We start from the raw sequence: 15,674 nt of genomic DNA on the forward strand, positions 1-15,674 counted from the left end.
GTTTCCTCGTTAACAAAATTTCTAGTGTCTGTGTTATTTCTATTCCGCATTATATTTTGTTATATAATTGAAATATCACAGGTTGTGCGTTAAGATCAATCAATTAGAATATCCAACCTTTGGTTGTTGATTTAAATTGATTGACACTTGGATATTGGTCTTTGGTACCATCCAAGTTTATCTATCTAGTATTTGATAAATACTCGCAAATTTCCATTTGCTTGAGTAAAGATCAAATGGAGAGATTGAGATATTAACTCTTTGATATAATTTTATCTAGATTGAGTCTGGTTGTCTAGTTGATTCTCTAGAAAGTATATTGGAGTTAGTCCATACAAATTGCTAATCAAAATATTTGGTGAGGTTGTTAGACCCCCGCTTTTTCAATCTCTACGACGTCTTTTTGGAGGGGAACGAATCCTCATCAAATTTATGGCTCTCTGGTTGTCTATCTTTTATGAGATGGAGATATTTTCGACAGTAAGAGGATCTTATGAAAACCTTCAATCCCTCAAGTATGATTCACATGATTCTTCGTATGCAGTTGTGCTTCATGCAGCAGTCAATGCGTATTTTCTTGTTCGTTGAAGAGTCTCGGAATGTTCACAGAAACTATAGTTCTGTTTTACTGTTGATCATCAGGCGGGTCCCTTGATAGTAACTTCTGCAGGTGAGGTGCGTCATATTTGGCTTTGCTCAAGGGTGACACGGCCATAGATATCTCTGGATTTTCCTTTGGGGTCTTTGATGCATGTTATGGCTTCGTATTGAGAAATTCTACGGCTCGTGAAGCTTTGACAGTGATGATGCTGAAATCGGAAATAACCTAGTTGAGGGTCGTGAGGCATCCTCGTGCTGGCAGTCCCCAGATATAATTATCCTGAGCATATTTTCTCCTGGAAGATGTACTTCCATTGTATTTGATGGTAAGGTGGTTGACGAATTAACGAAAGCGGCAATATTTTGGATCTGTCATTTGTTGATCAATTGACGGGAGTCGTACTTGATAGACTTGTATTGTATCCAAGTATCTGGCAGCCCGTGGACCCATTCCATAGGAAATTGGAGATCTAGAAACACCAAATCCGACTTTGTCGACTGATGTGGTTGTTGATACGCAGCTTCGTGCAGACTTTAGGTAGGCGGTACTGAGTTCTGAGTAGGTGATGTGGAAGATTCGGTTGGTCTGTGTGGCTACGGCCACAGATCTTGGAAGGAAGGAGCGGCAACTACGAGCATGAACCTTGTACGACCACGACCATGAACATGAACATTGACGGGCATTTATCGATCTTTGTGGCCCAAAGGAAGTATTTCTTCCTTTCATATAACTCACACATGTGAGTTTATTCCTTCTTTTCTTTCCCTTCTTTAATTCGGTGAAGCAGCTCCTCCCTGATTCCATTCATATGCAAGCTATCCTATTGTTGCTTGCCTGACTGTAAGTACGACCTTGGTGTATTTACTTAAATTTTCAGATTTGTGTCTTCTTGACAGAACGACCACAAAATCTTCATCTGATGTAGATTTTCAGTTTTCACGTGGTCGAGAGTTTCGGATGCCATTTATAGATTATCCATTGGATTAGCGTTCCATCTTAGTATGATGTAGAAGACTTCCATGAAAATTTTCGGTATATAGCTCACTCCAAGATTCTTCACCAATTAGTGCCAGCTTCAGTTCTTCCAGAGGGCAGTGTAAAAACGTTTATGACAGAGTTTTTGCAAAATAACCCGTAACCTTGCTGAACTACATGTCATGTCCTAAAACAATTTTTTATTGAAAGTTTAGGTTTCTCTATGGTTTGTACTTCAATCCCCATGCTTCAAGCATTTTTTGCTAATTATGACGCCTTTATGATTTTTCAGCGGGGGTACGACCTAAATGGGAAAGGACCTGAGGAGGGAGTCTTGGAGATTACTGTGGGTGACATTTATGATGAGGTTTCTCTATTTGTGAGTTATCTCTTGATGTGTTAGAACTAGAAGTAGACTTGGAAGTCGAGGGCTTCAATGCTGGATCTCTTGACGTAGTCATCGAGATGCCTGTTATTTTGCTGCAACATCCTGTCCAAGTCTTGGGAGTGATCAGCTTTGGAATGAAAAGATATTTATGGTAGGGAGCATCATCATCCGGAACCAATCGGAGGTGTTGTTCGCCGTGTTGTTGTTGTACCCGGTGTAAGTTCTTCAGGTAGGCAATTTGGAGAATTCTTCAAGTCATAACATCTGGTGATACTCGTATTCCTCCTAAATATTCCAAAGATGGGAGATATGTTCTTCAGCATTACCCGCTTCCCTGTACAAAGGAAATATGGGAAACATGGGTCCTTTTGGTGCAGCAACTTCTTGGATCTCCTCTGCGTGAGGTTATCTCGGCTGCAAATTCTTTCCTGGCATGATGACGCGGGCATTGTTATCTTCTTGAGGATGATCTCTTGACGTGTCAGCTCCAGTAGATATAAAGATGTTCCGGGCTTTCTCTTGCTTGGGTTGGAATAATAGGCGACCCCTTTGTGATGATTTGAAGATGTGTCAAGCCTCCTTTATCATTGCAGATGTACGAATTCCAGGAATTACGCCATGGTCTGGATCTACAGGTTTTGCTGATGAAGTGATAGCGTATACTCTTGACCATAAAATGGTAGCAGCGGTGGAATAGCGAATATACCTTTGCTTTCGTGATATCTGCAGGTGCCTTTATAGGACTCCACTGGTGTTGAGATTTGTTGTCGACTAACTCCATATTGGAAAAACGGATATGCGAATCTTCCCTTTATCTCTCTGGGTGTGGACCCTGGCGACATTAATATCAGTGATAACTTTGAGGCGTTTCCGGCTTGCTCCATATAACACTTATGGTGTTGCAGAGGCGGTTGCTTTATCCGGATCTCGAGAGAATCCATTGTGCCCTTCTAAGTAGTAGTAACGTATTCTTGTGTCTCCACGCGGCTTTCTGGTCCCTTCATCTGGGAGATTTACTGGTGCTCATCTATCCAAGGAATTTCCAGTAGCATTGCTTGAAAAAGCATTTTTGTGAAGCTTCTTAGCGAGCGGAACACCGGAATTGAAATTGGTTGTTGGACCTAAATTGTTTTTAATGATTGAATTAGATCTAAGATCCACCCTTTTGAAATTTAGAAAATTGAAATGAAAATTAAGAAATTGATTTTGCAACCGAGAGATTAATCTCCCACTGTGGTCGCCAGTTGTTTTGGGGTAAAAACCGATTCTGCTGGAAATGGTAAATTTGGGTGTGCCGCCGAGAAACGAATCTAAACCGTAAACAAATACATTGCATGGGAGTACTTTAGATTCGAGAGATAAATTTGTACAATTTTGACCTGAACCAAGAAATGGTCGTTCCAGTCTTGCTTCGGTTACAAAATAAAGGAGAAAGGTTGATCTTAGGGAGGGAAACTAAGAAGGCGTTGAGATCAGAATGGTTAACTCTGAAGGTGTGGTTGTTTTAGACTTGTATCAGAATGTGGAACTTGCTTGCGGAATGTAAGCTTTAAGTTCTTGGTGTTTTTTGGATACTTGTGTTGATAACACTTATTATTGAAATAGATTGAAAACCTATTTATACAAGTCATAGTCGAACACACCCTAACCTCATAGGAAGTGGAAGTAGTTGAGTGATGGAGAAGTGGGGATCATGTAAAATGTTGGAAACCACGTCCCTACCATGAGGGGAAGACTGGTCGGTTTACACCCACTACTTCTCTGCCGCCACTAACTGTCCGCCTTTCCTGACACTTTCTCATAATGGGTGTGTTGCACGCTGCACGCTGTAATACATATGTGACAACTTGTGAGACTTGTCGTAAAAAATAGTATGCAATGCTCTTAAGCTGAATAAATAAGTTATTCATGAAATCGATATTTATTAAATATCGTTTGTAATCAATGCATATAAAGCATCGTTTTTAAGCAAGCAGTTCAAAATAATAGATGCTCATGAAGTATCGTTGTATAGAGCCTGCCTTGGTTGGTCGCGGAACCTAATGTCTTAAAAGGAGCGCGGCTAACCATCTTCAAGCGGATGCCAGGAACCGCTTGGGCAGGTCGATCGGATCTCATGGAAGAGTGGCGGCTGGTGAGCACGACATCACCTTATTGGCCGCCCAGAATTTAATCTAAGCCGGTCAATTTGGCTGGCTGAGATGATTTGTGGCAGTTGGATATTGTCGTTGATTCGATTCAAGGCTTCTAAATCCGCGTGACTGGTGCACTTTGGATGATTGGCTTGTGGCATTGCTGGCGTATTTGAGGCAATGTGATTGGTCAGAGATATTGTTGAGACGCCAGTGAACATGGTCGCGTCTTGCCAGTTGCTTGAAATCAGATCTTGGTCGGTCGATTCGGCTAGCGAAGTTGGACGACCGAGATTGCTTTGCGGCAGTTATGTATTGTCGTTGGTCGACCTTGAGGCTTTTAAAGCCGCGTGGCCAACCTACTTTGAGCTATCAGTTTTAGATGTTAGCTGCGGGCAGGGATCAATACAATTTGCCATGGATAAAGGCGAGCCGCTGATGAGCATGCCTACACTTCATTGGTCGCCCAAAACGAAATCTAAGCCACCCAACTAGGCTGGCTAAGTTGGACGGTTGCGATGAATTTGAGACTTCCATGGACAGTCTTAACTCGTTAAACCCTTTGTTCAACAACGCAACTAGCTTACTTTTGGCCAGTGATTAGGGTTGTTGTTGGCGAGTTAGGAGAATTTCGATTGGTTGGAATAGTAGTGGCCTGCCGGTGAAAACCATGGAGCTTGTTTGGTCACGCTGGGAGGAGGCCAAGCTTGTTAAGTTGGCCGGCCAAATCGTGCGGCCGTGATTGTTTTAAGACTGAACGTGGGCAGCCTATATTCAATTCCTTAAGGAATTAGGTGTGTCGACCAGCCAACTTCCAACTCTAATTAAAAGTGTAGGCTGCGCATTTAGAGCGATTTGATTGGTCAATGGGAAAGAGGGGCCGGCGGGAAGCAATATGGAAATGGCCAGCCGATGTTACGGCGGCGCCAGTTAGGGCGAACCGGTCGGCGAAGTGGTGCGGCCGCGTCCCTTTCGCTGATGCCTTTACGTGCCGCAATTCCTCTTTATTTCTTGTTTTTTCGACTTTTGGTAGGATTTTGCTCTTACTAGTCCATGGTGGATCAATCTCCTAGCTTACCTAGGTTTGGTCTCGACCAATAGGGTTCGAGATATTGCGCAAGCCTCAAAAACCTAATTTTTGTAACTTGGTAAAATTAGGTTAAAAAATTGAATTTTGCGAGCTGTCGAAAAATTAATCAAATTTGATGATTTCTGTGCGTTGGCACAAAATCACCAACTTTATTTTCAGAGAGAAGCGAGCGTGCTTCCGAATAAGTACTTTCATGCAGATCTCAATCCTGACACTTCGGAAGATTCATGCTACTCAGCTGTGAACGAACAGTAATCGTCATGTCATGTCAATATTAAGAGTTTAGCTGGGGAATATAGAATAGGAAAAATACTCAGCAAGCCATACATTAGTGAATAATGCAGGCGAGAGATTAAATACTCATTAGGCTCTATACTAGTGAACAACTCATCTAGGAGCTTGAGCTTCAATAATATGAAGAACGGCATAAGCACTCATCAGATTTTAATATTTCGCCGTATTATTACTGTACTCCTTGCGGAATATAGACATATCAATGTCTGCTACTACTGTATTCAACGGCCTAATTTACACAAGTAAAAACCTTTCATAGTCGGTCGACACTGTCGACACTACGGTGAACTCGTGCCCAATCAAAAATAGGTGAGTTGTATCTCCCAAGTCTCACATCGTGATACTAAAGAACCTTGTTAAAAGAAAAAGAATTTGATAAGCTCGGAATGGCTTGAGAGAAAGAAACGGATCCAATATCCAAAAGAGAAAGCGCGTCGGAATAAAAGAGAAAAGATAAAGTGATCGTGTGTGGGAGTCACTTTTGCAATATCTAAAGTTATAATAGAGAAGGAGAAAACAAGCCTAGGTCTTGCATATCTCGGTAATAGATTTGTTCTTCTTCTTTTATCAGATAATTATAAGATGGCTAATGTTCTTGGAGGTGTTCGTGACTGTAATGAATCATCTGAGAATTCCCTAGAGACTGAAAGCCTTGCCAGATTCGCAGTTGATGAACATAACAAGAAAGAGGTAATTTTCTAGATCATGGAATTTGCATTAGATTTAAGTACAGCTTTATATTCTTCCAAATATTTTGAGTATTTTGTTTTGCATATTATTAGTTAAATTTTCTTTGTTTGGATCATATTCACCAGAATGCCGTACTCGAATTCGGGAGAGTTTTGAAAGCCAAAGAACAGGTGGTGGCTGGTAAACTACATCATCTGACACTAGAAGTAATTGATGCTGGTGAAAAGAAAATTTGTGAGGCCAAAGTTTGTGTTAAAGCATGGGAAAACTCAAAGGAGCTGGTTGAATTCACACATACCCAGGAATAATCTTCTTGGAGTCGATACTCTACTGCCTAGGCTTAAAATAAGGTGAGATTTCTTGTATAAAAGTTGAAGGTCAAGTAAAAACATACCTGTGATTCTCTTGTTGTTAAACCCTTAAATTTTTTAGACCTTCAGAGACTTGTGGTATTGTGCTTGATGAGGTACAGCGTTTGGATATCAGATGTGGCTGTAATTTGATTTCTATATATGCATCTCAATTTCATACTACTTATTGGTCGCATGCATTAGATTCAAATTACATCCAAAGACAGAATACTCATTCGTAAAAATATGACTTAGAGAAGAGGTTAACAATCAAATCAAGAGAACTCATACAAGTGTGATAAAAAAAACAATTCACCAATAGAATTGTAGTAATAAACCGTTTCAGACCTGTAACCTACTTTGATGTTCACTTTGAAAGCTATTTAAAATGTGTGAACACTATTGTGTGATTTGCAAGTTCTCATATATTATGTACCACCTCAAACCTTCTTAACCGTGTCCAGTTTTTTTTTCTTTTAATATAACAAACTGTTTCTAGTGTTCTTCAATGTAGAAGTAATAAGATTTGTTTGTATATGCCTTTGAATTTACTTTATTTTTTGAAATTTATACTCCATTGAACAAAAGACAGTTACAAGGGAGTTGAAGTTCTGTTGGTGGCCCTTATTTCACTAAGGTTGAAATATTGGAATCCGTCAACAGACTTTGATCCTCCCGTATTAAGACTGTATTACATTCAGAATTTAAAGACATCCTATCTACTAAAAGAACATAGTTTGGCATACTCATCCATTGCTGTTTCAGATAATTCTGCATCCTTTGAATGATTTATTTTTTGGCATGTTCGGCCTTAAGACTGTTGTGACAATCGCGTTCGGCGTTAAGACTGTTGTGACAATCGCGGAATAGATGTGAATCTTATCGCAGCTTTATCGATGTTTGACATTTCTATTTGGTTGTTTGTAATGCAGGAATCATATGCAGGTGATCTGATGGGGTTTGCCAAGTTTCAACTTTATGGTGCTTTGTGTTTGAATGAGTGGTGGAATTAATATCTAACAACTCTGGATGATCGCCGTTAAGGCATTTAATGTTTGAAATGTGTGGATTTATATCTATGGATTTAATTTTTGAAACGAAAAACGGTGTGCATTGTTGTTTTCCTAATAAATTACTAACAGCCTGCAAAGAGTAAAACAGGCAAGCTAAGCTGCGAAGGCATCTAACTGTGCAAAACAGGCTGAATAACAGGGAACCATGCTACATTTATGTTATCTTTACCTGCATATCATCTTTGATCACCTAAAAAAAAAAATCTCCATCGTACTAATGATAGAAGTTTAGAATCACTGGTGACTTTGTGTATTTGCAGACTATGCAGATTTGAATATCACGCGAATTGATTTTAGGTAGGGTTTCATTTTGTACTCCCACACCCCAAGGCACAATAAAAATCCACTTCAAACACACCACAATGACTTGTACCACAGGTTAGCTTGACATCTTTCAATGTTGCAACCCAAATTCAACAACTAAGAACGTTTTCAATACCACCTTGTCAAGCAAACAAAGGTAAGACTGGCTATGTGTAACTTCTTCATTTACGATGACCCCTTGATTTTTGGCATGACAATCTATGGACTCACCCTGAAACCAGTGGACTTGGGGGCCTTTGAACTTTTCTGCTCTCAGGGACCAATCAAACTGTAGATCTTACTTGAAGAGAGGAAGAAGCAGAGTTCTGAGTTGGATACACTTTCCTGCCTGGAGATTCATTGAATTTGAGGGTGAAAATCCGACTCATTCATTATATCTGAATATATAGTGCAGCCTGAAGCCCAGAAGGTATACAAAGTTATAAGAATGATGGGGAAAGGAATTTCTCAAATAGTTGTTACTAACTGGTGGAATGGGCATCATTGACATATCATACATTCATAGAGAGAGGGACAAAAGACAAATGTATCAAATATGCCATTTCTCCTAGCAAATACGAGCAACCACTTTGCTTATCTCTTCGTTTCCCTCCTCTAATAATTTGTCAGAAACAAGAAAGAAGAGAACATGTACATATATACCAGTACCTACTCTAACATCAAAAACAAGGTGTCATTACTAACCTCCGAGAGGTGAAGGACCTACTACTGGCAAGGTCTTCTTCATCCTCGGCTGTTCTATTCTTCTTCTTCATCGTAATCTTCTTCTTCGTCTAATCTTTTGCTATTCAGTTGAGCAAGCTGAAGAGGATAAATGGACATCTTGTCCATGTCAGAGACGGACCAACCAGGATACTCTTCATGCTGCTTTATTTCAGGAGGCGGCTCTGCTGATGTTGCAGGGCCTGATGTTGAAGCTGCTATTGCAGAGGGTGCTGCTGTTGTTCCAGAATCTGACCTAACAAGTTGATTCGTCCCACTATCATCCAAGACAACATTCAGATCGAAGTTCCGAATCTCCGTATCGGAAGTACTACCAATTGTTGTCATGTTATCTGCCGATTCTCTGGGTTCAATCCCATTATCCGGACTTATGGTTTCTGGGTTCTGATTGTCGTGTTGGGGAGACATGTCAGGATCACCTTCACACTTCTCCAGTCGACTGCTTTCTCTATCCACCGGAGGCCGTCCTCGCCCTCTTCCTCTTCCTCGGCTCCTTCCCCGTCCTCTTCCAGAACTACTATTGTGGCTAGTCTCATGCTGCCACGGAAAGAAACAACTTAATGCTTAATCTCATTTAAATGAAAATAGAAATCAATTCTATGCTTTGTAAGCTGGGGAAAGTCGAACAACTGATTAACCAATGTATAGTAGTAAGAAAAAAATGTCTTACTGATATCCTGTTTCTCTTTCCTTCCTCCTCACTATCATTGTCTTCATCTACTACAGTTTTCCTGCTAGAAACAAATGGAAACAGTCATATAACTATGTCAACCTCAGAAAACAAGTGTAGTATAACAACCACTCTAACCTTCTCTTGTGAGCTCTATCCTCCCCACCAGCATCTGAACCCCCAAAATCTGGAACCTTGCTCACGATTTCTTTTAGGAAATCAAACACATTGAAGCTTTGTACACACTGCTTTCTGATTATCAGGATAAACCAGGTAAAAGCAAGTTCAACTTCTTGTAAAACAGCTGATAAAAACCATAAATAGTAGTATCAATCGTATAACAAACACACAACCACTGCACAAATAATAAACTACTTAGCCTACATTACGGGCCAAACAAAGTAAGCATGATATAATTTTCTGAAGGGGAGGAAACAGAGACTAAAAATGCACAAAACGCCAAGTTTTTTGTATCTTTTTTTATATTACATTATCCGTTCTAAAACAAACAAATTGCCACAATATAAGTTTTACTAAAGTTACAAAAGAAGTCAAATTCTAAGAAGGGGTTCAGTCGGTATCAAGCTTTGAGAAATTTATATAGTCACCGGCGTGCCAAGATGATGAAAACTTTAAACTAAGAAATAATTTACACTTACAAATGCAAAGAACTCATGGTCTTTGCTCCTCTACGAAGGGTAACGTCATATGTCCTGTCACAGAGATCTTGCAGGAATAGTTCCAATGCTTTAGCTGCGGAGTTAGAATTCCAAGTGGTTAATGTACCAAGAGAGGTAAGGTTAAACTTCATAAGCAATGCAATTTGTGAATGCAATAGGAACGAATAATGCTGGTAAATGATTTACAAGAATCCCAATATACATAAATCTAACTAGCATTCAGTGGAAATCACACTGCCAAAATTGAAGTAGGTACTCACAAACTAAAAGGGGCACAGCCAATGCAATCTTCCCTACATCCTCATCAGCTTGCATAATCTTTTTGATCCGAGACTGCGACAAAGAAAAGGACCCATCAATAACACAGCTGATACTAGGTATATCATATAAATGCATGGTTACTTTGTGAAGGGAAAGAAAAACTGACACACCACTTTGGGTTAATTCCCAGAAAAAAATAAATTACTAGCCAGCTAACAGTAGCCCATAAAATCTATTTGTCAAGTACCTTAATGGAAAGGAACTCTAAAGGAAAGGTCGAGGATGCTTTGAATCGCAATAGCAGCATACCAATTCTTGGGAAATAAAAAATGATATGACTATACCTCTAAGTTAAATCATCTCACTGTTGACTAGGTTTACAAATAGACCAACGCTTTCGTAAGTGTATCTTTCTTCTCAAGTAACTCATCAACAAGGGTGAATCGAATAAGAAGAGAACCTTGATCTGGATTGGCGTTTACTGAGTAATTATGAGTTCCGTCTAAGTTACAGTTAGATTACACTATGTTCCTTCTCAGAATAGCAGGCTTTCCATCAATTTACTACTGATTAATAAAATCACAAAATAGTTTTATTTGAATGTTCCACTAGCTGCTCATCCTAACTTCCTAAAAGATACTACACCCCAAACCTATGTAGTGAAAGTCGTTAGGCGGGTGTCAGGCGGCTGGGTAGGGCCTGGCGCCTAGAGGGATTACTCGGGGACTAGCTGGGAGTAGGCGGATATATATAAATACACATATATAATATATATTACTATATAAAATCCAATTATGTAAAAATCCAATTTCATAAGGTTATATTCGTCTTTTCAAGGTATTTCTTTCGGGGTAAAAACCTTTCAATAGAATAGAATAATAAAACTCCCGAACATTTCAAGGACCTCACGCCTTTATCGTTCCATAACCTCAGCTCAAAAATGTACACGACCCATTGGAAGGAAAAAAAAACTTCCGTTGCCGGTCTGTACAACACAATTCAAATGTCTATTATAAACAATTTCATTTTCCAACTCTTAATAAACGCTTGTTGGTTGGTATGTCACATTACAGTATAATGTGCAAGTGAGTGACCTACAATTTCAGTTTTCTTAGCTGGAACTACCAGTCAAAATTTCACATAAGACTATAACTACTGCAATAATAACATTGAAAAGGTGAAAGTGCAAACTGCAAAACCAAAAAACTTTTGCTGGAAAGGAAATAAAATAGATAATGAAAACCGCATCAAATGTCCACCTAATCGAAGTTCCATTAGTCAAACGATATCCATACTCCATTAATAGCATTAAAATGTCATGGAACGCACTAAATGAAAATTCAATAAGCGGCTAATGCTGTATGGACACGAACATATGGTTTTCTTCGTAGACAATATTTAAGGGTAACGGAAATATATAGAGGGAACTACAAACTATCTTGCCTACTTTTTTACACACATAAGTACATCATTTCTTTTAAAACCATCTCAAATAAGAGCACAGAAATACCCTCATTGTTCTGTTGGTTTAAATATCAAAGCCAGGATTCTGATTTAACTTCTTTCCAATATCTGCTCCTAGTAAGAGGGGCAGGTGCCCACTCTGAGCACTTGACCAGAATTATACATTGACCATCTATTTCTCACATTCTTCTAACTTTATTAAAATTATTTGCAATTCAATGTTTAAATTTTACCAAAAAGAAAAAATCCACCGATTTTTCATAATATAGTTAGCATGCATAATGACTTAATCTATCCTGATAGACTGTCTTTCATAATTCGGTTTGCTTCTACCACTAAGTAAAATCCAGTACAAATAACCAAGAATCTCTAGAACCCTAAACAACAAACACCAAACCCTATGAAACAACATCTAAAAAACGAACAGCTTAACCAAAGTAAGCCCTAGAAGTGACAATAAATTCATAGCAAATATAACCACGAAAAATACACTGAAAATCACAAGAAATATAATTAAATTAAAACTTGTAGGAAGAGGGAAAGAAAAAAAGGAAGAAGAAGAAGAACTTACTGCTGGGAAACGAGTATCAAGCTTCTTCCTCATTGTGTCTTCACATAAACAAAGTAAAATAGTTATATAGCTCCAAAAAATTACTCTTTCTAAAAACTAAACAAAAACAGTTCAGATCGAAACAAGTACAAGCGCATAAAAGACACCGACTATTTTATCGTCTTGATTGAAGAGTTGAAGAGTTTGGTAGTGAACAGAATAACCGTAGAAACCTTTGTTTCTCTTTATTTCTCTGGCAAACTATAAACCCAAAAAATTTGGGGGTTATAACTGAAATCAAATTCAGTAAGGATGTAAATTGAAATAAAATAGGTTATGAGCCTTTTGCTTACACACCCTAAAAAGTTTAAATTGCGGAACCAATTCATTGTGTAAAGAGTATTACATTAACTAGTTGAAAGTCTAACAAGCTAAGCTCCAACAACATACTATTACACTAATTATTTAATATTTTTCCTTTTTTCCCCTTTTTTGGAAACATGCATCGATTGCACTAGGATATGTTTCACCCGATGAGTCATCTATTACAATTTAATTAATGCAAGAAGGGATTATGTGGTCCTAAATCGATTTTGAGAGGTTTTCCAATGGATGGTATCCACGATAAGATTATTATGGGATTTGGTTCATGTTCTTCTTGATTTCCATGATCATTCAACATCTGAAGTTAGGAAACGAGGTAGGTTTTCCTAGTCAGTTGCGAATTGTACTTCTGGCCAACTTTGTTATTTTGTTGCCTTTGTCGCTACGAGCATGACCCAATATTAGGTTTTTCGAGCGGTGGTGATTTCCAGTGGTTGTGTTCTTGCTAAGTTCTAGATGTTGCATCTTTGCGTACGAAGTATGCTCCTGTTATTCCAGGGTGTCCTTGCAGGTGCTAAGAATTTTGTCATCCAGCCTTTCGCTTTGCGTTCCAGGCGTTGAAAAGGAGGTTCAAAAATGTGGCGAGAAGGTCTACCTTGTTTGAATTGGATTTCTAGGTAGATATAAAGGGTTGATATTGCAGGCATGTCGAAAGCTTAGAAAAAGAAGCCAGTTGTTTCTGATAATCAAACCTTGGATGGTGAATGATGGTAGATTTTGATGTATTAATTTTCTGACCTTCTGAGGTACTCTATACTTGAAGAAGATATTTGATTTTGTTAGAGCATTGCTCGGTCGAACTCGCAAGCGTTGTTATGTCAATCTTGTTTGTCAAGTTTAGTTGATCAAAACTATATACTTGATTTCTAGTCTACTTATAGCTATGTCTCGGATTAGGATATAATGTGTAGTTGATCTTTAGACTTCATGACGTTCATCGATTGAAGTCGAAGATCTACCGAGGAGAGCTTGGAGGAACTTCATCAACAAAAGGTATGTGGAGACTAAAACTTATCTATCACCCAGAAGTCTATTCTACTCTATCTTCTAATGAGAATAAGTCGTATAGCTATACATACTTTTACATTATACACATTTGATATTTCGAGCTGGGTTTATCTCGCGTATCTAGTTTTCGAAATATGTGTTGGAAGCTTTTTGCTTTAACTATGTTCATCATTATTCTTGACGAGTTTAGTTGGAGACAATTTATTTGTTGGAAAGTAAATATTAAGCCAAAAAATGATCATGTGAAAATTTCCTTGAAACATCTTACATGATTTGTGTGAGACAATCATTTGATGTCGATTTGGAAAGTTTCGTATTGATCATTTAATCACTTGAAAATTACTTGAAGCTAATGGTATGTGTGAGATAGCCATTTTCGTCTTCTAAGGATGTTTCAATGATTGAAATGGGAATTTAGAACAATTAATCATGTCTGGATAAAACAAGGTATGCATACCTAGTATGCGAACTGTATTGTTATAATGCAGGTCCAGTAACCTTGTTTGCGTACCTAGTATGCGAACGGTTTTACCTGTTGTTTATGGGTGAAAACTGTTTCTGCGGTTTTTGGTAATTTTGGGTGTGTGTGGATGAGAAACGAATCTAACCCTAAACAAATGCACTGTACGGGAGTGCTTTTGATTCGAGAGATAAATCTATACAATTCTGGCCTAAACCAATAAATGGCCGTTCCAGACTTGCTTCGGTCACAAAGTGAAGGAGATAGGGTTGATCTTAGGGAGGGAAACGAAGAAGGTGTTGAGATTATGAAGGTGTTGGTTGTTTATGACTTGTATCAGAATGATGAACTGGCTTGCACAATGTAATCTATCATTTCTGGTGTTTTCTGGATACGGATGACAACACTTGGTTTTTCTGTGTTGGTTGGAAATAGGTGAAGGACCTATTTATACAAGTCATTGAGCGCAACCCTCATCTCGTAGGAAGTGGAGGAGGTGAAGTGATGGAGTATTTGGGTCGTGTAGGAGTGGTGATTGTCACACGATCACACCTTTTCCCACTTCCCTCATCACTGTTTAACCGTCCACCTTTTCCTGACACGTTCTTCTAATGGCGCGTTGCACGCTGCATGCTGTAAACCGCCAGACCAATACCCCAGTAAGTATCCCCCAGTTGTGACATGTTTGATGTCTCGAATGAGTGGATCATGGGACCCACGCAGGAAATAACATACGGTGCTATTAAGTTAGTTAACTAAGTTAGGAATCGATATCTATGAAATATTGTGTATGCTCGATGCATGTAATGCATCGAACATAATCAATGTGTATGAAGCATCGCTGTTTTAAAGCTTAACCGAATAAGTCGCGGATTAAGCGTCTTAAAATAGCATCACGTCCAACCATCTTTGAGTGATCAGTTGGATGCTGCATGGGCGAGCCATCCCTTGGTCGATCACTCCCTGTGGCAGAGTGACGGACGGTGATCATCAAGGTGCTTCATTGGTTGCCTAATTCTTAACCTAGGCTGTCCGTCCAAGCTGGCAAAGTTGGACGGACGAGATGGTTTACGACGTACATTTGCCACCGTTGATGGATTTTTAGGGTTTTTAAGAGGTGCGCGAGCATCACTCTTTGACTTGACTGAAATCAAGCATAGACATTGTTTTTGGTGGGACCGACCAGATATGCGTGTATACGGCTTGCCGGTGTACATGTCCATACCACTTTGTCTCACGAAGGTGCGATCTAGGCCACTCAATTCGACCGGAAAAGATGAGGGGTCGTGATCGATTTGCGATAGAAATCCGTTGCTGCAAAGGATTTAGGGGGCGCGTGACATGCCACCTTTGGGCGTGCGTTTCGAGGCGCCTATCCATGGTATACTTTGGCCGGCCGGTCACACGCACAGGCGGGACCACAGTGATCACATTGACACTCACAGGACCTCTTAAGTCCATATTTACACCCTCCATCCAGGATGACGAAGATGGATGGTCGTGATCGAACTACGATAGATATGCAACGCCGCAAACCCTAATTAGGGTTTTGGAATA

At 39.3% G+C, this 15,674-nt stretch overlaps 2 protein-coding genes across 4 annotated transcripts; one reads left to right on the top strand and one right to left on the bottom strand.

Moving 5' to 3' along the window:
- The first annotated feature begins 5,838 nt into the window (after window positions 1–5,838).
- On the top strand, window positions 5,839–7,687 carry LOC113287359 (cysteine proteinase inhibitor A-like). Its single transcript, XM_026536095.1, has 3 exons — window positions 5,839–6,170; window positions 6,296–6,520; window positions 7,453–7,687. The coding sequence occupies exons 1-2, from the start codon at window positions 6,063–6,065 to the stop codon at window positions 6,476–6,478; spliced, it is 291 nt and encodes a 96-aa protein (XP_026391880.1). The 5' UTR covers window positions 5,839–6,062; the 3' UTR covers window positions 6,479–6,520; window positions 7,453–7,687.
- A 191-nt stretch (window positions 7,688–7,878) lies between these two features.
- Window positions 7,879–12,516, bottom strand: LOC113287358 (dr1-associated corepressor-like). 3 transcript variants are annotated; one of them, XR_003329972.1, is made up of 7 exons: window positions 12,287–12,516; window positions 10,251–10,323; window positions 9,970–10,063; window positions 9,449–9,562; window positions 9,311–9,374; window positions 8,602–9,177; window positions 7,879–8,312 (listed from the first exon to the last, which is right to left on the bottom strand). XR_003329972.1 is itself a non-coding variant. In XM_026536094.1 (6 exons), the coding sequence occupies exons 1-6, from the start codon at window positions 12,317–12,319 to the stop codon at window positions 8,656–8,658; spliced, it is 897 nt and encodes a 298-aa protein (XP_026391879.1). In that variant the 5' UTR covers window positions 12,320–12,515; the 3' UTR covers window positions 8,380–8,655. The 3 variants fall into 3 exon arrangements, 2 of the variants coding, with proteins under 2 accessions (XP_026391879.1, XP_026391878.1); XM_026536094.1 differs by lacking the exon at window positions 7,879–8,312 and having other exon boundaries at window positions 8,380–9,177; window positions 9,311–9,371; window positions 12,287–12,515; XM_026536093.1 differs by lacking the exon at window positions 7,879–8,312 and having other exon boundaries at window positions 8,380–9,177; window positions 12,287–12,515.
- Between the last annotated feature and the right edge of the window lie 3,158 nt (window positions 12,517–15,674).

Source organism: Papaver somniferum, chromosome 6 (assembly GCF_003573695.1).
Source record: "Papaver somniferum cultivar HN1 chromosome 6, ASM357369v1, whole genome shotgun sequence".
Lineage (NCBI taxonomy): Eukaryota > Viridiplantae > Streptophyta > Magnoliopsida > Ranunculales > Papaveraceae > Papaver > Papaver somniferum.